The following is a 19,699-nucleotide window of genomic DNA, read 5'->3' as shown; positions in this document are numbered from 1 at the left end:
CATCCGTGCTCCCGGCTCCATCCATCCCATCAGGGAGGGCTGGGAAATGCAGCCTTGAGGTGGCTAATGGCAATAAACTTTATTATTTTAATTTAATTTAATTTAATTTAATTTTTATTATTTTTATTTTATTCTATTCTATTCTATTCTATTCTACTTTATTTTATTTTATTCTATTCTATTCTATTCTATTCTATTCTATTCTATTCTACTCTATTCTATTCTATTTTAATTTCCCCTAAATGGAGCAGATCAAACCTGGCCCCTCCCATTCTGGCTCCATCACAGGGAAGGGAAACTGAGGCACAGCATTGAGACACTCCCCCCAAACCTTCCCGGTGCCCTGACATGCTGGGCACGCTGAAATCCAGGGAATTTGGTGTTCCCACAAGGAGAGGGGACGCTCCATCACCACCTCCCGAAGATTCTCACCCCAGGAGGAAGCTCCTCCTCATTTCCACCTCGAAAACAAGGCCCTGAGCTCTGTCAGCTCGCAGACTGTGGGGTTTGGGTGCATTTGGCTCCTGACAGTTCTGGCGCCCCCATAAAGACCCCCGGGAATCTTAATAGGAATTTTTTTCCCTGAAAACACCACAAATTCCCCATTTCCCCAGGAGTCCAACCGATCGATCTCTGACCAAACACCACATCCCCTCAACTCTGATGCAACTCTGCATTGACCGGGCTCTGACACAGCCCCCAGCCCTTGTTGGCACCATCCCATAAACGCTGCCCTGGCATCCCTTTCCCCCTCCTGCCTCCCAGCCAGGAAACTTTTCCACGCCGAGGGAAAGCCGAGGCGATCGAAGCAGCTCAATTCCCCGCCTGGCCGGCACAGCGATGCCCTCCCGCCCGCCAGGCTTGATGTTCCCGCGGGGAATCCTCCGTCCCCTCGGGATGGAGCAGGAGGGAGGATCCCGCTAATGCCGGCCTCGTGCTCAGATCCCCCCGGCGTCACCTTGCAGCGACCTTGGATGCGCTGCTGGGGGGACACGGGGTGGTGGCACTTGTGGGACGGGGTGAGAGGGGGCCGGGAGTGTCCCCGGAGAGGGGAATGTGCACCGGGAACAGCCCAGAGGGGAAACTGAGGCACGGGGCCGTGACCGCAGCGGGAGCCGGCATTCCAGTGAGGCTGAGGTGGTGATGCTGCCCTGCTGTGCCTCAGTTTCCCTGGAAAACGGGCTGATTCCTGCTCCATGCAGCACCAGGAGCATCTGCTCTCCTGGCCAGGGGCAGCAGCTCCATCGGAGCAGGTCTGACAGGGAAACTGAGGCACGGCAGGGTGGGGGGAAGCTCCAGCCCTGGGGAAAGGCCGGGTCTCGAGGACACCGGGCTGGGAGCTGCTCCGGACCCGTGGGAGCGGGGCCAGGACCTCTGGGGTGGCCAGAGAGCCTGCTGTCCTATGGGAGCCATCCATCCCACCCCATCCATCCATCCCATCCATCCATCCCATCCATCCATCCATCCATCCATCCATCCATCCATCCATCCATCCATCCATCCCATCCATCCCATCCATCCCATCCCATCCCATCCCATCCATCCATCCCATCCATCCATCCCATCCCATCCCATCCCATCCCATCCCATCCCATCCCATCCCATCCCATCCCATCCCACCCCATCCCATCCCATCCCACCTCATCCCATCCCATCCCATCCCATCCCATCCCATCCCATCCCATCCCATCCCATCCCATCCCATCCCATCCCATCCCATCCCATCCCATCCCATCCATCCATCCATCCCATCCTGTCCCATCCCATCCCATCCATCCATCCCATCCCATCCAATCCATCCCATCCCATCCCATCCCATCCCATCCCATCCCATCCCACTTGATCCCATCCCACCCATCCTGTCCCACTGTATCCCACCCCATCCATCCATTCCCAATCCATCCAATCCCATCCCAATCCCATCCCATCCCATCCCATCCCAATCCCATCCCATCCCAATCCCATCCCATCCCACCCCATCCCATCCCATCCCATCCCATCCCATCCCACCCCACCCCACAGCAAACAAATCCCTGTCCCGCTCCAACACGGATCCCTCGGAAGTGTTTGTCATTCCCGGGGAGATCCGCCTCCAAACCAACAGCCAGCTAAGGAAAATCGGGATTCATCCAGGACCTCAGTCACTCATCCCGTTGGAGACTCCCAGCAGAAGCCACTGAGAGGTGCAGCCTTCATTAAAATGAAGATCCCCAAAAAACCCCACAAGCAAATGGGGAATTGCTCAGGGCTTAAACCTGGGGGGTTTTGGGCTTTAATCTGTAGGTTTGGGGATGAAATGTGGGCTTAAACCTGGGATATCTTGGGCCTAGGTCTGAGGAAACTTGGCCTTAAATCTGGGAGGTTTTGGGCTTAAATTTGCGGAATGGTTGGCTTAGGTCTGGGGGAGCTGGGGCTTAATTTTGGGATCTTCTTCTAAGATTTGGGAGAGCTTGTGCTGAAATCTGGAGGGGTTAGGGCTTGAATTTGGGGATCTTGGTCTTAGATCTGGTGGATTTGGGGCTTAGATTTGGGGGCATTCAGTGCTTAAATTTGGGAGATCTTGGCTTTAAATTTGGGGGATTTGGGGCTTAAATTTGGGAGACATTGGGCTTAAATTGGGGAGATTTTGTCCTTAAATTTGGGAGATCTTGGGCTTAAATTTCGGGGATCTTGAGTCTAAATTTGGGGGAATTTTGGGTTTAGATTTGGGGTAGTGCACAGACAGAGGGAACAAGGTGGGAAACCAGAAGAGATGTGGGGAGCCTGACTCCCTAAATCCCAAATCCTGGGAATGAGACACAGGCAAAGCCTGGGGCTGGCCATGGAAGGGGAACGGGCGCGGAAAAGCAAAGGAATGGGACAACCTGCTCCAAAAATTTGCCAAAGCCCACCAGGATGGGACAGGAGGGATCCCGGAGGGGTTGCCCCCAGCAGCCCGCGGAGCACAAGGATTAAGCCGCAGGCAATTTCCATGCTAATTCTCCCGGTTCCCTCCTTTATCCCGACATCCGGGAGAAGCCAGAGGTATTTTTCCCCAAACCTCAACCGACGCCTCAAAGACCCCGTTAATACAATCCGATAGAAGGGAGGTAAAAAATGAATATATTATATATATATATATATATATACACACCAAAAAAAATCCAATTTACCGACTTATTTAGTGACACTTTCCGTAATCAATTCTCCCAGGGAAGAAACCCTGATTAAAGCCAAGCGCATCGCTATGGAAACCGGCATTCCCTCCTCCCACGGCCCGCGGGCTGGGAAGGAGAAGCTCGGGTGAGGAAATCTGCCTGGTAACAACCCCGTTAATGAGCCGGGGAGCAAAAATAATCCCTGCGAAAGGAGCAGCCGGCGGCAGCCGGTGGGGAGGCGAAACGGCTCCCAAAATATTGATTTTCCTGGGATTGTTTTGGAGGAGGAAGGGACGCTCCCACATCCTGGAGGGATGAAGGGGATGTCTGGAGGTGGTCCCCATGTGCACCCACCCGGCCCGGCGGGTGGGGGTGTTTTCTTCCCATTTATCCCGTTTTTAAGCGTTAAAACCCGGGATAAAAGCACGCAGGACTGAGGGATTCGGCCGTCCCGCGAGGATGGAGCTGCCGGCACAAAAGGGATTTGTGGGATAACCCCGGTGGATTTCCCTCTCCTCGGGGTAATTCCACAACCCACGGGAACCCACGGATCCGGGTGAGGGGCACCAGCCCCCACTGCCCGCTCCCATCCCTGGTGCTTAAATCTTGGGGCGTTCGGGGCTGGAATTTGGGGATCTTGGTCTTGGATCTGGTGGATTTTGTGCCTAAATCTTGGATCTTGGGCTTAAATTTGGGAAATCTTGGGCTTAAATTTGAGTGATGTAGGGCTTAAATATGGGAGATCTTTGGTTTAAATTTGGAGGATTTGGGTCTTAAATGGGGGGGGATCTTGGGCTTAAATTTGGGAGCAACACCCCAAGGGTGAGAATTTCTTGGAGAATTGGAGATTTGTTCTTATTTCTCCAACCTGGAGGGCTTGGGAGTCTCCCCCCGGCTGGACGAGCAGCCTGCGAGGGGAAGATGCTGGGTGCATCCAAGGGTGTGCGAGGCAGGGATAGAAATTCCCAGGCGGAACATTAAAGGATCGGGGGCTGGGAGCGGCGAGGGGCACGGAAGGGGCTCGGATGCTTCCCGAGCCCTCGAGACGCTTTTTGGGCTGCAACATTTTGGGGTCCAGGACATCATTTGTGCTGCTCAGTATCCATTGAGGAATTCAATGACAATCCCACCAACCTTTTCCCTAAAATCCGCCGTCCCCATCCCCGTCACCGCCTCCAGGGGTGCGAGTGGAGCCGCTCTGCCCCGGCAATGGGGCTGCGATCCCGGCAGGATCCCGCGGGAGCAGAGCACCCAAGGATTCCCATCACCCATCCACCCGCAGCCCGGCACGGCCCGACTGCGGGAGCTGCAGAGGCGCCGGAGGGATCCGGTAAACCCGGAATGTCTGAGAGACTCCTCCAGCGAAGGAGCCGCTGCTGCTGATCCCGATGATCCCGCTGCTATCGATCCCGATGATCCCTCTGCTGTCGATCCCGATGATCCCGCTGCTATCGACCCGATGATCCCTCTGCTGTGGATCCCAATGATCCCTCTGCTATCGATCCCGATGATCCCTCTGCTATCGACCCGATGATCCCTCTGCTATCGATCCCAATGATCCCTCTGCTATCGATCCCGATGATCCCTCTGCTGTCGATCCCGATGATCCCTCTGCTATCGATCCCGATGATCCCTCTGCTATCGACCCGATGATCCCTCTGCTATCGATCCCAATGATCCCTCTGCTATCGATCCCGATGATCCCTCTGCTGTCGATCCCGATGATCCCTCTGCTATCGATCCCACTGATCCCTCTGCTGTGGATCCCAATGATCCCTCTGCTATCGATCCCGATGATCCCGCTGCTATCGATCCCACTGATCCCTCTGCTATCGATCCCAATGATCCCTCTGCTATCGACCCGATGATCCCTCTGCTATCGATCCCGATGATCCCTCTGCTATCGACCCGATGATCCCTCTGCTATCGATCCCACTGATCCCTCTGCTATCGATCCCGATGATCCCTCTGCTGTCGATCCCGATGATCCCTCTGCTATCGATCCCACTGATCCCTCTGCTGTGGATCCCAATGATCCCTCTGCTATCGATCCCGATGATCCCGCTGCTATCGATCCCACTGATCCCTCTGCTATCGATCCCAATGATCCCTCTGCTATCGACCCGATGATCCCTCTGCTATCGATCCCGATGATCCCTCTGCTATCAATCCCAATGATCCCTCTGCTATCGATCCCACTGATCCCGCTGCTGTGGATCCCAATGATCCCTCTGCTATCGATCCCGATGATCCCTCTGCTGCTGATACCAATGATCCCTCTCCTATCAATCCCAATGATCCCTCTGCTATCGATCCCGATGATCCCTCTGCTATCGATCCCGATGATCCCTCTGCTATCGATCCCAATGATCCCTCTGCTATCGATCCCGATGATCCCTCTGCTATCGATCCCAATGATCCCGCTGCTATCGATCCCGATGATCCCTCTGCTATCGACCCGATGATCCCGCTGCTATCGATCCCGATGATCCCTCTGCTGTGGATCCCACTGATCCCTCTGCTATCAATCCCAATGATCCCTCTGCTATCGATCCCAATGATCCCGCTGCTATCGATCCCGATGATCCCTCTGCTGCTGATACCAATGATCCCTCTCCTATCAATCCCAATGATCCCTCTGCTATCGATCCCACTGATCCCTTTGCTGCAGATCCCACCGATCCCTTTCCCGTTTATCCCGGGCAGGACATGCCGGCCGCGTGCCGTGCCCCCCGGTGCATCATTAACCGCAGCCCCCGGCAGCCGCCGCGCTCGGGAGCTCATTAGAGACTCCTTAACCAGCCGTAAAAATTGCTTTTATTAATTGCTTCACCCTCCCCTCATCCCCCCCGCCTGCAGGAGGGGTTTTTGGGATGGGGGTTTCCAGCCCCTTTGTGGGGTGGGGGCGGTGGACGAGCAGCTCCCAGGGCTGGATCCACCCAGGGCCCTCCCGCTCCGCTCCGATGGATCCCTTAATGACAAGATGCGACACCGGGGTGTCGCGACAGGCGACATCCCGAACCCTGCAGCAATCCCCTACATCCAGCAGGGCTGTGAGCCCGTCCCCCTGCCATCAGGGCCAGCCCCACACCGGGGAAACTGGGATTTCCCCCCCCCAAATTGCTTTTTCCAGTGTAAGCAGGCGGGAAGGCTGCGCCTGCTGGGTGTCGGGTGCTGCCCCACCCCATCCCCCCTACGGATGCACCCACGGGAGGGATGAGGTTTTCCTCACGAAAATATTTAGGGAAAACCCAACCCAGAAGCGCCAAGGGCTGGGGACGCTCCCCGTGTGGGACCCGCTGTGCCGAGGACACGGCAGTGATGCTCCCACCACTCCTTGGGGTCCCTCTGTGGGGTCCCCAGCCATGGGAAATGGGGCTCTGGAGCTCCCCACGTGTTCCCTGCTCCCTCCCCTGCCCTGCAGGGTGGGGGACACCGACCCCACCCGCGACCCCGCTAACGAGGGCGCCGCTAATTGCCCCGAGCCCTCGGCCCATGTATAATTCAAGGCCCTTTGTTAGGGCCGGGTTTGCTTTGTCTGGGAAGTGCCACCTCCCCGCGGGACCCCGACCCCGCCGCCGCGCAGCTCCTTCTGCGGGGGAGGGCGTTGGATTGAAAATAATTAGGGCCTGGGGCTGCTGCGAGGTGGGGGATGGGGTCGTTAGCGAGGTTGGGGTCATTAGTGGGGTCGGCATCCCCCTCATGGAGGAGAAGATGGGGCAGGGGGACATGGGGAGAGCCCAGAGCACCATTTCCCATGGCAGGACCCACAGGAGAACCCCAAAATGCTGGGGACCCCCAAATGTGCCCAGGCTGTGGGTGCTGCTGGGCTGGGACTTCCCCCCACATTTTGAGGTGGAAATCCTCATTCCCGCTGTGGGTGCACCCAAAAGAGGGCAGGGTTTGGGGTCTGTGGGTGCCAAAGCTGGGGGGCAGCACCCGTGTCCTGGATGGGTGATGGAGAGGACCTGCACCTAATGGGGCACAAACCAGCCCCAAATGGGTGAGGGTATCCCTAAATATGGCTCCTGACACCAAAGAGCCCCACACAGACACCCCAAATTCACCCCAAATTCTCCGGAGACCCTCAGCTCCCGGTGGTGCTGGACCAGGATCAGACCCAGGATCAGACCCAGGCTGGGCTCGGGGGCAGCAGCTCTGGGAGGGGCTGAAATCCGGGTGAGATGCAGCCCAAGGAGCAGTTGGGAATGGGACAGGGATGTCCTCACCCCCACACTGGAAGGGACTGGGGGCCCTAAACCCCTCCACAGGCCACCAGCACACAACTGCGGAGCTCCGGGGGAAAAAAAGAGATTAAAAATATAGAAATAAAATTTTTATAACCAGTGGTGTTTATTGGTCACAGCAGCACCAGGCTGTGCTGCTGAATGGGATTCTTGGGGGAGCCACGAGGCAAATTCCCAGGAGGGAACAAAACAGGGAATAAAACACTGATCCTGAAATTCCCATTGCTCCAGACTCTGCCCTGGTCCCTCCCGGGGGGATGGGGGACAACCCGGGTGTCCCCCAGGAGCACAGGGTGACCACAGGCAGCGGCAGAGCCGGGAGCTGAAGGGGACTGAGGCCCAGCCAGGCTGGGCACGGGGACCCCCAGCCCCTGGGGAACCCCCCCACGCCTGGTCCCAACCCCGCAGCATCGTCCCCAGGCTGTCCCCACCCCAGCCTGGCTGTGCCACCCACGGCCCGGGGGTTGCCCATTGCCCACTCAATGGCCCTGGGATGCCACCGCCCACACACAGGTGCCACCCTCCGGTGCCATCCCCCAGTGCCACCCCCCAGTGCCACCTCAGACCCCCCCCAGCTGCTCCGTGACCACCCCCGCAGCCACCGCGCCAGCGGTCCCCACACGGCCACGGGGACTCGGTGCCAGCCCGGTGCCACCCCACGCCCGTCACAGGGCTCTGGCTGTGTCGCCACTCCCCGAGCCGAGGGAAAACGGTGCCAGATGCTGCGGAAAAGGGCCAGGGAAGGACGGATTCGCCTGAGAGTGCCGGCAGCTGCCGAGGGGAATTGGCAAGCGGCCGGAGACGGGCTGGAAGTGGCAGCAGAGGAGGGGACAGCAGGGGACAGGAGCTGAGGGGGTCCCGCAGGCACAGATGGAGACGCCAGGTGTCCCCAGGGTGGGTGAGAGGGACAGGGCTCGTTCCTGATCCAAAACAGGGCAGCGAAAAGCAGAGAAAACCCAAACCTGAGCCCGCAAAGTGTTTGTGCAAAGCTGTGACCCCGGGCCCGGCTGCTGCAACCACGGGGTGGGACCCGGGACCCTTCCCGGGGCTGGGGGACACAAATCAAGGCGGGGAGGACCCGGCTGGAAGCCACAGCCACGGCTGTCACCTCTCCTGAGATCCAGTGGGGTGGAAAGGAGGGGACAGAGCCCGGGAGGACGGGACAAGGACCCCCAGCGTGACACTTGCCGGCGGTGGCTGAGCACCACCATTAATCCGAGCCGTTCCCGCACGGAATTAGAGCACGGACAGGTTGTCCCTGGTGCTCCCGGCAGTTTCAGCATCCCAAGAACCCTCCAGTCCCACTCCGAGCATCCCCCGTGCTCAGCCGGAACGCCCCCGACTCCCCCTCAACCACCTCAAGCACCCTCCACTCCCCGAGCACCCTCCTTTCCCACCCCAAGAACCCTTCCCTCTGACCCCGAGCACCCTCCGTTCCCACCCCAACCACCTCAAGCACCCCGCCCAAGCGCCCTGAGCATCCCCGATTCCCACCCTGAGCTTCCTCCTCCCCCTGGGCCATTTCCCACTCGCGGTCTGTACCTGGGAGTCCCTGCGGGGTGGCACGAGTGTGCCCGGGGGAGTGGCACCGTTCCAGGGACATTCCCACAGCTCCCTGCAGCCCCAGTTCCCGAACTGGGGCAGTCACCGAGGCCACCCGCAGTCCTTCGGCTTCCCGAATCCCAGCCACCAAAGGTTCCACGTTTTCCTGCCCCGGCACGAGGCCCGGGCAAGCAAAGCCGCCCTGCTCCGGCTGCTCTCCGTCCCCAGGTGCCGCATTCCCGGTGTTCCCAGGACACACATCCTGGGAAAGGGCCTCGCTATCGATCCGGCCACGGGAAGAGACCGGAGTGCCCCAGAGTGCTAATTAGCCCTAATCAAGATAATTAGCCTGAGAGGCCAGCAACAGAGCAGCCCCGAGTGTGGCTGTGTCCCCTGAGTGTGACAGCACAGCTGTGACCCCGAGTGTGGCTGTGACCCCGAGTGTGACAGCACAGCTGTGACCCCGAGTGTGGCTGTGTCCCCAAATGTGACAGCACAGCTGTGACCCTGAGTGTGGCTGTGACCCCGAGTGTGACAGCACAGCTGTGACCCTGAGTGTGGCTGTGACCCCGAGTGTGACAGCACAGCTGTGACCCCGAGTGTGGCTGTGACCCCGAGTGTGACAGCACAGCTGTGACCCCGAGTGTGGCTGTGAGCCCTGAGTGTGACAGCACAGCTGTGACCCCGAGTGTGGCTGTGTCCCCAAATGTGACAGCACAGCTGTGACCCCGAGTGTGGCTGTGTCCCCAAATGTGACAGCACAGCTGTGACCCTGAGTGTGGCTGTGACCCCGAGTGTGACAGCACAGCTGTGACCCCGAGTGTGGCTGTGTCCCCAAATGTGACAGCACAGCTGTGACCCCGAATGTGGCTGTGACCCCAAATGTGACAGCACAGCTGTGACCCCGAGTGTGGCTGTGACCCCGAGTGTGACAGCACAGCTGTGACCCCGAGTGTGGCTGTGTCCCCAAATGTGACAGCACAGCTGTGACCCCGAGTGTGACAACACAGCTGTGACCCCGGCCAGGCACGGCCAGGCCCTGCTTAGGGACCGGGCGTGGGCAGTGAGGATGACCAGGCTGACAGGACACAGCCAGCGCCGGTGGCTTTGCAGTGTCATTGTCACCGCCAGCCCCTGGGTACCCGGGGACAGTCAGCACCACCTCCCTCCGGTCCCCAGGACAGCGCCAGGACGTGGCACCGGGATGTCACCCCCTGTGGGAAGGTGGGAAATCCCCTTTGGGTGATTCCCAGCCTGAGCCCCCCACGTCCTGCAGGCAGTCCCCAGCTCAGGGATCCCCCTGGATACCCCAAACCCATCCCGTGCCCTCCTGCATCCCTCCCTCCCTCCTTCCCAGTTCCTGCTTCCTGAACCTCTGGAATTCCTGGGATGTGCTGAGCCCCCTGCTCCCTGCGGGATCCCTGATGGTGAACGGGGAACCACCACCCCAAGGCGGGACCCCACAGCACCTCCATCCCAGCTGGAAAAAAGCCTATTAAATAATGTGACCCCGTGGGGACAGAGGGGGACACATCCTGTCCCACTGCTCCCAAGCAGCACTTGGGCCATCGTTTTACCCCCCCAAATCTCCTTCTGCTGCAGTGAGAGCCAACGGAGGGGGAAATTTCCCCCCAAGCACATGGGAGCTCTTATTAATCTTATTAAAAACCTCTCGGGGTTTTATGTCCTGTTTAAACACAGCCGGGGCCGCTCTCTGCCTGCTTTGCCTTCCCAGTTTTCCAGCTCCTTACGTCCATACTTTGGAAATTGAAATAAACAGCTGCTTTCAGAAGGGAGGGGAGAAAAAAATCAGTGCCAAGGGAACCATCCCGAGCTGCTCCAAGCATCCCCCAGGGTCTGGGAACGGTGTTCCCTCCCCACTCAACCCCAACGCTTCATCAGTTCCAGCCAAACTGCCCCCAGTTCCACACTGCGAGGGGGACAGGGACATCCCAGGGCATTCCAGGGATATCCCGGGGCATCCCAGGAGGATGAGGGATGGGGATAGAGCCTGGAGCAGCGGGGTGAGGGGTGGGAATGTTCCCACCCGCCGGCACTCGGCTCGTCCAGGCGCTGCAGGGATGGATTCACAATCACCTGCATCCCGCAGCCGGCGCTGGAGGGGCTGTTAGGACATCCAGGACGTGAGGGATTTGTGGGTTTTCTATCCCTGCCCCTTTCCTTGAGCATGTGACAGCCCCAGGCGATGGCTGCAGCACCCCGAGGGCTCCCCAGCCCGGCGGGAGAGGCGATGCCAGCAGGATCGCATTCCCAGGGTGAGGGGCAGTGGGACACAAAGCCTTTGCCAGCCCTGGGAATGGGCACGAGCCGGGGAGGGTGTCCTGGAAGCCGCTCCCAGCATCCTCCCACACCCCAGCTGTGCCAACATCTGTGGGGGCAGGGCTGGGAGCCCAAAGCCGGGTCCCAGTCCCAGGGAGGGATGTGGGTTTCCCTTTGGGAACTGAATCCCTCCACAGCGAGTTTTGAACTGGTTGAGCCCCAAACCCTCCCTGCTCAATTATTCAGCCCCTCCAGGCCTTCCCTGGGGTTTCCCTCCGGAGGAACCGAAGAGAGAGGAGCCAAGAGAGGCGCTGCAAAGGGAAGAAGTGCTGGGAGCCGTCGGTGCCTCGGGCAGGGAGAGCATTCCCCAGGCTCGGAGCCTGCCGATAAACACCACCATGAGGACTTCCCGAGGTGTTCACGGATCCTCCAGCAGCGAATTCCCTCAGCAAACCCAACCTCTTTGCCGGGATACACAGCCCAGGGCACTCAGCACCCCCTGAACGCCGCCACTGGCACCGCGGTGGGGATGCCCCTGAGGTCCTCAGCTTCCAAACACGGCCCCAGGCCTGGGGGAAGCGCTGGCCAAAGGCAGCAGGGAGAGGCCACCACGCCCAGAGTTAATTTCTGGCTGTGGTTAATCACCTTCAGGGCTGAAAAGCCACTTTCCTCCCCCAAACTCACTCGTTTTGCCTTATTTCTCCTGCATTAAGGGCTGTTGGTGCCGGGAATCTCTTCCACCTCCCCATCTTCAAGGGGGGGGAAGGCTTTAAATTAAAAGAGGAAGGATTCGATGGGATCTTGGGAAGGAATTGTTCCCTGGCAGGGTGGGCAGGGGCTGGCATGGAATTGCCAGAGCAGCTGGGGCTGCCCCTGGATCCCTGGCAGTGCCCAAGGCCAGGCTGGACATTGGGGCTGGAGCAGCCTGGCACAGTGGGAGGTGTCCCTGGGGTGGCACTGGATAATCTGAAGGTCCTTCCCACCCAAACCATTGCAGGGTTCTGTGATCTTCCCTCAGATCAGCCTCTCAAGAGGCTCTTTTGCCACATCTCCCATCCTCAGATTCCTCTTCCCAGCCCCCTCCCAATGGCTTGCCAATGGATTTTGGGAAGGGCCACGCACCTGCCCCATGGGCTGGCAGGGATGCACTTCCAGGGGGGCTCTGCTCACCACCATCCCCTCATCTCACACCTTTCCTCCAGCGATGATTTCATTCCTTCTCTTTCTGCCTAGTCCTGAAACAAGCACCATTGATTTTTTATAGCGCTAATTTTTTTCCCAGCAGAAGCCACCTGGGATTAAATCAAATTCCTTATCAGCATCCAGACATTGCTGGGGCAGCTCAGCCCCTTCCAGCAGCCAACCCTGTGAGCTCAGCAAGAAACAAGAGCCAGGTTTGGCTGGACAAGACTCATTTCCCGAGCTCTCCATGAGCCCACCTGCTTCAGGCTTTGCTGCTCACATCAACCTTTGCTTCCCGGGCTCTGACGGCTCCGCTCTCGGGCCAGCCTGGTTTCAGCCTCATCCTCTTTATCTTCTCTACAACCCAGCCCCCTGAGACATTTATTTTCCGGCCCCCCTCGCTCCCAGCTCTGTTAAGAACCGCCATGAATGATTTAGGGAGTTCTTCAGGCGGCCTCGTTAATCCTCCTGGGTGCACATTAGCTGGTCCTGCAAATTTAGACGTACGGCACTTTAATCGCGGTTTTAATTGCGAGCTGCGAGGCTCTGCCTTCCCAAACACGCGTCAATAAACCTTTACAGCCCTGCCTGGAATGTGGATGTGCCGGAGGATGCTCATCCGCGCGGAGGTCTGGGCTGGCCGATGCTTCTCCACGGCCACCCACGGCCACCCACGGCCACCCACGGCCTCGGTCCCTGCTGGGCTCTCGGAGGGATCGCCCGGGGAGGTGATGAGGTGGAGTGGGGCTTTTCAGGCTTTTAAAACGCAGCTCCCACCTTGGGGCCGGCTCTGGATCCTCGTCACTGGTCATCCCTGGAGGATCCTCATCCCTCCATGACCCCACAGAACCCCAGGTGCCACCACACCCATCACTCCCACCCCACGGGGAAGGGATGTGGGGGAGCGGGGGGGGCTCAGGGCAGTGAGGGGCTCCCCTCGCCCTCCCCGCGCTCCTGCCAGCCCCCCATTTCCATGGCAACCATGCAAATGGGAAAGCTTTCCATAATCATTAGGGAGCGGAGCGGAGCAGTACAAACAGCGGCGGCAGTAGATTACAAGCCCATTATGAACAGTCGCACCTTCCGAGCGCTGGTAATTACACCTAATTGTGCATTTAATTGTGTAATTGAAAACCTCCATCCCGAGTTCAGCCCGGGCTCCTTTCCCCTCTCCCGGAGGGGGGGGATGTGCCCGGGGGCAGCCCCGGCCCCGCGGTCCCCGGGCCATCCCCGCGCTGAGCATCCGGAGCCGTGCGAGGACAAAAGATGCCGGCAGGGAGGAGGCGGGTGGCTCCCACCGGTGCTGCCGGTGGTGGCCAAATCCAGGGAAATCAGAGCAGGAAGGGAGAACAGAAGGGGACGGGAGGGCCACGGAGCCCCGAGGGGTCGCGCTGTCGCACAGGGATGTCGCACAGGGCTGGGGATGAAGGACCATCCCCTCCCTTCATCCCTCCTTAAGCCGAACTCCTGAGCTCCTTCTCCAGGACTGGAGCCGGGGGTCACATTCCAGAGGGTCCCGGTGCCCCGTGCAGACCCCACGGCCCGGGGAGAAGCTGGGATGGACCCGCGGCCGCTCTGCTGCGCCCCGGCCCTGCAGGGAGTGGGGCTGCCGCTGCCGGCTTGGAGTGGCACCGAATGGCACCGCATGGCACCGCATGGCACCGAATGGCACCGAATGGCACCGCATGGCACCGAATGGCACCGCGTGGCACCGCATGGCACCGAATGGCACCGCGTGGCACCGAATGGCACCGCGTGGCACCGAATGGCACCGAATGGCACCGAATGGCACCGCGTGGCACCGAATGGCACCGAATAGCACCGCGTGGCACCGCGTGGCACCGAATGGCACCGCGTGGCACCGCATGGCACTGCATGGCACCGAATGGCACCGCGTGGCACCGAATGGCACCGAGTGGCACCGCGTGGCACCGCATGGCACCGAATGGCACCGCATGGCACCGCGTGGCACCGAATGGCACCGCGTGGCACTGCATGGCACCGAATGGCACCGCGTGGCACCGAATGGCACCGCGTGGCACTGCATGGCACCGAATGGCACCGCGTGGCACCGAATGGCACTGCATGGCACCGCGTGGCACCGCGTGGCACCGAATGGCACCGCGTGGCGCCGCACGGCCCCGCACGGCCCCGCACGGCCCCGCACCGCACCCCGCCAGCCTGGCAGGCTCCAGCAGGCGGGAGGTGCCAACCCAGCTCTGCTTCTCCAGCCAATTAAAGGAGAACGAGAGAAACAAAGAAGGAAACGGGAGCCCGGTTGGAAGCGGCTCCCGGCCGTGCCAGGCGGAGGCGGGAGCGCGGAGCGTCCCTGTCCCCAGCCAGGCTGAGCGGCCTCGCGTCCCCAGCCGCCCCACGGGAGGGGCAGTGGGATCGCCGGCTGCGGATGGAGAAGGAGCCAGCTCGAGGGAAACCATCCTGCACCAGCGCCTGAGCGCGGCCCCGGGGCACAGAGCGGGGTGGCCACGGGACGTGTGACAGCAGCTGGGCCGATCCGGCCTGACCCCGGCTGCCAGCAGCGCATGTCCCGATGATTTCCTGATATCCCGATGTCCCGATGTCCCCTATCACTGCCACCAAGGCTGGCACAGCCCCGGGCAGCAGCACAGTCCCACAGCAGTCCCAACGCCACCGGGCTGCAGAGTTTACAAATGTTGTGCCTTGTGGCTCCCACACCCCCGTGCCCGTCAGTGTCACCTCGGGTCCCTGTTCCACCCAAGCCCCTCAGCAGCTCCCACTTCCCATAAAGAAAAGGTGAATCCGACAACACCGGCTCACAGGGACAGGTTTGGGTCTCCCAGGTGGTGGGAACAACCAGCAAAACCCGGGAGTTTTGATTTCATCCCACCTTGTTATCATGAATATCTGCTGGTGGCCCCTCCCGAGGCGGGGCAGGGCCGGTGGGTGTTTGGTAAGAGGAGTTTTCCAGGGAAAAACCATAAATGGAGGCAAAATCCAGTGGGTGCTGCTTGTTCCCAGGACTGGGGTCACCCAGCACTCGCAGTGTGGCCTCACCAGGGGTGAAGGAGCTTGGAGGATTTGGAGCTCCAAAGCAGCTCCCCGTGGTGCCATGGCCCAAAACCCAGTTTGCCGAGCTGGTTCAGGTGTGGCGTGGAGCGGGCAGGGCTCTGCAGGGCCCCTCTGATCAGGGACCTTGTGCTCAGTGGGTGCCAGCAGCACCCGGGACCTGGAGCCTCCAGAGCATCCCTGGGACCAGGGGGTCAAAGGACCAGGTTACAAATACTGGGAAAGCAACTGGAGTGTGAAAGGTGACCGGGGGTGACGGTGACACACAGGGAGCCACGGGAAGGTGTCTGTGGGGTGACAGTGACACACGGGGAGCCACGGGAAGGTGTCTGTGGGGTGACAGTGACACACCAGGAGCCACGGGAAGGTGTCTGTGGGGTGATGGTGACACATGGGGAGCCACGGGAAGGTGTCTGTGGGGTGACAGTGACACACCAGGAGCCATGGGAAGGTGTCTGTGGGGTGACGGTGACACACGGGGAGCCACGGGAAGGTGTCTGTGGGGTGATGGTGACACACGGGGAGCCACGGGAAGGTGCCTGGGCTGGGCAGTGAGGACCAGAGAGGGGCGGTGGCATCACCCCAGGGAGGGCTGGATGTCATCACGCTGCTGTTTAAGGGACACCGAGGCCCAGGCTGGCCGGGAGGGGGGCTCGGCAAACCGATGCCACCCCTGGGCAGCCTCATCTTGGCACGAGCTGGTCCTGCAGCTGCAGGGCACGGCCTTCCAGGCAGCCCCACACACACCAGTACAACCCCAGCCCCGTGACTGGGTGCACCCCGTGCCATCCCCATGTCGGGGTGAAGCAGAGGAGGGGAGCCGGGATGGGGTCAGGAATCATCCCCGCTCCCTATGGATCCATCCCAAACCTCAGCTCTGCCTGGTCCAGGTGCCGTGTCACCTCAGGGTGGCCTTGGTCACCCCAGGGGACACCTGGGTGGCACTGCCACCTCCAGTCTCCAGGGGCTGGCTCAGCACAGGGCCGTGGGTGGGCACCCAGACCCCTCACCCCGGGATGAGGAGCTGAGGGTCGGGGGCATCTCCCCACGGCTGGTGGGGTGGAAGCTGCTGCCTCCAAAACCAGGAAGGAGCTTTGGAGAACCTCCCAAAGGGTGAGAGGGGATGAGCCTGGGGTGGAAAGGTCCCTGCTAAGGGACTGGAGCTGAGCCTTTGGGGATGCCAACAGAAGCAGGACACGGGGTGAGGGTGCAGGGGACAGCCTGACCCCGATTAGCAGCACAAAGTTTCGTTAGGTGTGAGCAGGAGCTGCTCTCCCAGCCCGGGAGCTCGCACCAATTCAGCGTTCCCCCGAAATGAACAGATTAAAATCTCCCGGATCTGGGATATCTCGGGGAATAATCACCAACACACCTGGCTGGGAGCTGAGTGCTAAAAAGGGATGTGACCAAAAGCCAGGAAACTCCTGCACACCTGGAGAACCTCGTTGGATTGATCCTGAATCAGGGGAACAAAACGCCAAGCGGGACTTCACAGCCCCAACCCAGGGGACAGCTGGGGACACAGAGGCCACTCCCGGGAATGGAGGGACCTCAGCCCAGGAATGATTCCACTGTGCCTCTGCTGCCCAGGGCTGAGCACTGCCTTCAAAGCTCCCCCACCCCCCTCGTGTCCCTCCCATCCACAAGTGGGGACCCCTCCCCACCCGCTGCCTTGTGAGGGATGAAGAATGAGCAAGAGCTGGGAAGAAAGTGCCTGTCAGCAGGATGCCACCATCATCTCCAGAGGGCTCTGGAGCCCGTTTCCAGCGCTGCGTCCATCCATCCATCACCCCCTGTCCCCGGGGACACCACGAGCTGACCCCACAGATTTCAGCAGTCCGTCCCTGCTCTCCTCGCCGTGACGAGCCCGGCACGGCAGCGGGGGCAAGTTGGAGGCTGCTGATTCTCCATTAACGCACCACCCTGCCGGGATAATTAATCGCAACCTCGCCGGCGCTGGTTTGAGCAGAAACCCCCCGGATCCCCCCCGCGCTCCCTTCGCCGGCTCCTCTGGCAGAGCCTGATGAAGATTGATTCGCGGGCGGCGGCAAGCGCGGCACCGAATCGTCACGAAACCCGACAACCCCGTTAAAATCAACCCTCTCCTTTCTCCTTGCCGGTGTCCCCCACGCCGCGGGCAGGTGGGTCCCGCTCAGGAGCGGGAGAGTTTCCAAAGTGCTGGCAGCGGCTCCAAGTTTCCCTCTCGCCCCGACTCAGGGGACCAGCGCACCCCGAGACACATCCGTGGAGTCACCAGAATGGGAAACCGCGGGCGGGAGTGAACTCGGAGGGAAGAGATTGCAGTTGGGAACAAAGCTCACACCTGCTGGAGACACAACCTCGGGCACTGACAGCGCAGGGAACCGGTCCCCATCCATCTCCCCGGCCAGCGCTGGCTTGAGGCAGGAGACGAGGGTGGCATTGCCTATCTTTTAGATCAGCATTTTTCCTTTTCTGTGGGTTTTTTTTGGGTGATGGTGAGCCATCCCCGAGCTGGTCCCAACACAAGGTCACCGCCGAGGCGGCGTGGGGAGCGGTGACAGGCAGCATCTCGCACAAAGCACCCCCGGCATGCCGATGAGCCTTACCAGCTGCAGGCAGCAGAATCCCACCAGCGTGCATCGCCCGTTGCATCTCCCCATGGCTCCCCAGCCGGATCCTCGGGGCTCCCTCACCGTGGCCTCGCTTCTCCGCCGCGCTCCAGGCTCCTCACCAGCCGCCCCTTGGCCACCCGGGGAGCGTCAGGGGGGGCTCCAGCACCATGTTCTGCTCTCCAGCCTCCGGCCAGCCCCGCCGGCTCAGCACAGCGGCGGGCTGAGCTCGGCGCGGGGCATCGCCCCCTTCTCCCTCCGCCCCCCGCCCCGCTACAGCCCGCTCGGGCGGCGCGGGGGCCGCGGGGCCGCGCAGCCCTGGCCGCCCATCCCCGGCCCGGCCCGGCGCGGAGCCGCCCGCTCCGCTATTGTCTCCCGCACAGCCGCGCTCCGCGCCCCGGGCGGGCGGGCGGGGGGCGCGGGCGGGGCCGGGCGGCGGGGCCGGAACAAGGCGGGACGCGGCAGCCGGCGGGGCGCGGCGGGCGGCGCGGCCGGGCGGGGCGGGGGGGGGCCGGGCACGCCGCGCCGCGCCGAGCCCTTGGCGGCCTCCGGGGGCGAGGGAAGCGCGGCCCCTCCGCCGCACCGCGGCTCCCGCCTGGCTTTATCCTCATCCTTAATCATCAGCGTTTGTCTTTTAAATCGCAGATTTTTATTATTATTCTTTTTTCCCCTCCGGAGCCAGGTGCGGCCGGCTGAGACCCTGGAGAAGGGCTCCTAGATGCTCCCCCCGTATCCCCCCCACATCCCCCCGCATCTCCTGGCCCTGCGGCCCTTGGGCGGCGCCTGGACCCGCAGCACAGGGACCCCGCCACCTCCCCTGGGGTGGCCATGCCAGGGCAGCAGCTGGGCTTGCGGGGAGGACAGATGGCCGAGCCCGGCGGGAGCCGCCAGGTCCCCCCGCAGAGCCCCGCTCCGCAGAGCCCCGCTCGGCACACGCGGCTGGGGCCGGGGGCGAGCGCTGGCCGGGGGCAGGTGCCCTGGGCAGGGAGGTGGGTGCAGACAGGGCTGACACGGCCCCTCACCGCCACCCACCCGCTCGCCTTTGTTCTGTTTTCACTGAACACCTTCGGGGACATCGCAGAGCGCGAGGAATCACCGGGATGTCGCTTTCCCAGCTCTTTAGAAACCTCTGGCTGAAATGCCGCCTGGCAGAAACACTTGGAAACAGTTTGCTGCTTTTAATTTCCATGGTTTCTTAATCCTCAGCGCCGATGTTCACAAGGAAGCATCTCCTGCACCGGCCCCACGCAGCATCCGAGGGATGAAGCTGCATTTGTGTGTGTGGTCGAAGCTCACCCAAGCTTGCCAGGGCTCATCCTCATCCCCGTGCGCTGCTGGGACCAGCCTGCAGCACCTTCCACGGCTGGAGCTCCTTCATCCTCCCCGCTGGGGATTTCTCTGCCTCCCGCGGCTGCTCTGTGCTCCCAGGAGCATTTGGGGAGGCTCGTGCGCGGCTGAAGGACGGGGCTCTGCAGGAAACGCTTGGCTTTTGTGCATTCAGGAACGCGCAGTGCAAGGATGCAGCGGGTTCCTCGAGGGGGGCTCTGAACCGGGCTCCTGGGAGCAGGAGCAGACTGAGACGTGGTGTTCGAAGCGTGGACACCTCCGTGTTTATTCCGCCCTGGCCTGGCTGAGTGACCTCCACCAGCCCTGAGCACTCCCACGCCTCGCTCTG

At 61.0% G+C, this 19,699-nt stretch overlaps 1 protein-coding gene across 1 annotated transcript in view; it reads right to left on the bottom strand.

The window, feature by feature from the left end:
- The window catches only part of NKAIN1 (sodium/potassium transporting ATPase interacting 1), a gene marked incomplete at both ends in the record, with an annotated part of 28,719 nt that extends 10,644 nt beyond the window's left edge, over positions 1-18,075 (bottom strand). Inside the window, one exon of the mRNA XM_082296512.1 lies at positions 18,022-18,075. Within this exon, the coding sequence (XP_082152638.1) occupies positions 18,022-18,075 (54 nt within the window). The remainder of the gene's footprint in view (positions 1-18,021) is intronic.
- Positions 18,076-19,699: the final 1,624 nt, after the last annotated feature.

The sequence above is a fragment of the Coloeus monedula genome (assembly GCF_965178545.1).
Source record: "Coloeus monedula genome assembly, chromosome: 24".
Taxonomy (NCBI): domain Eukaryota; kingdom Metazoa; phylum Chordata; class Aves; order Passeriformes; family Corvidae; genus Coloeus; species Coloeus monedula.
This window is presented reverse-complemented; position numbering and strand designations above follow the sequence as displayed.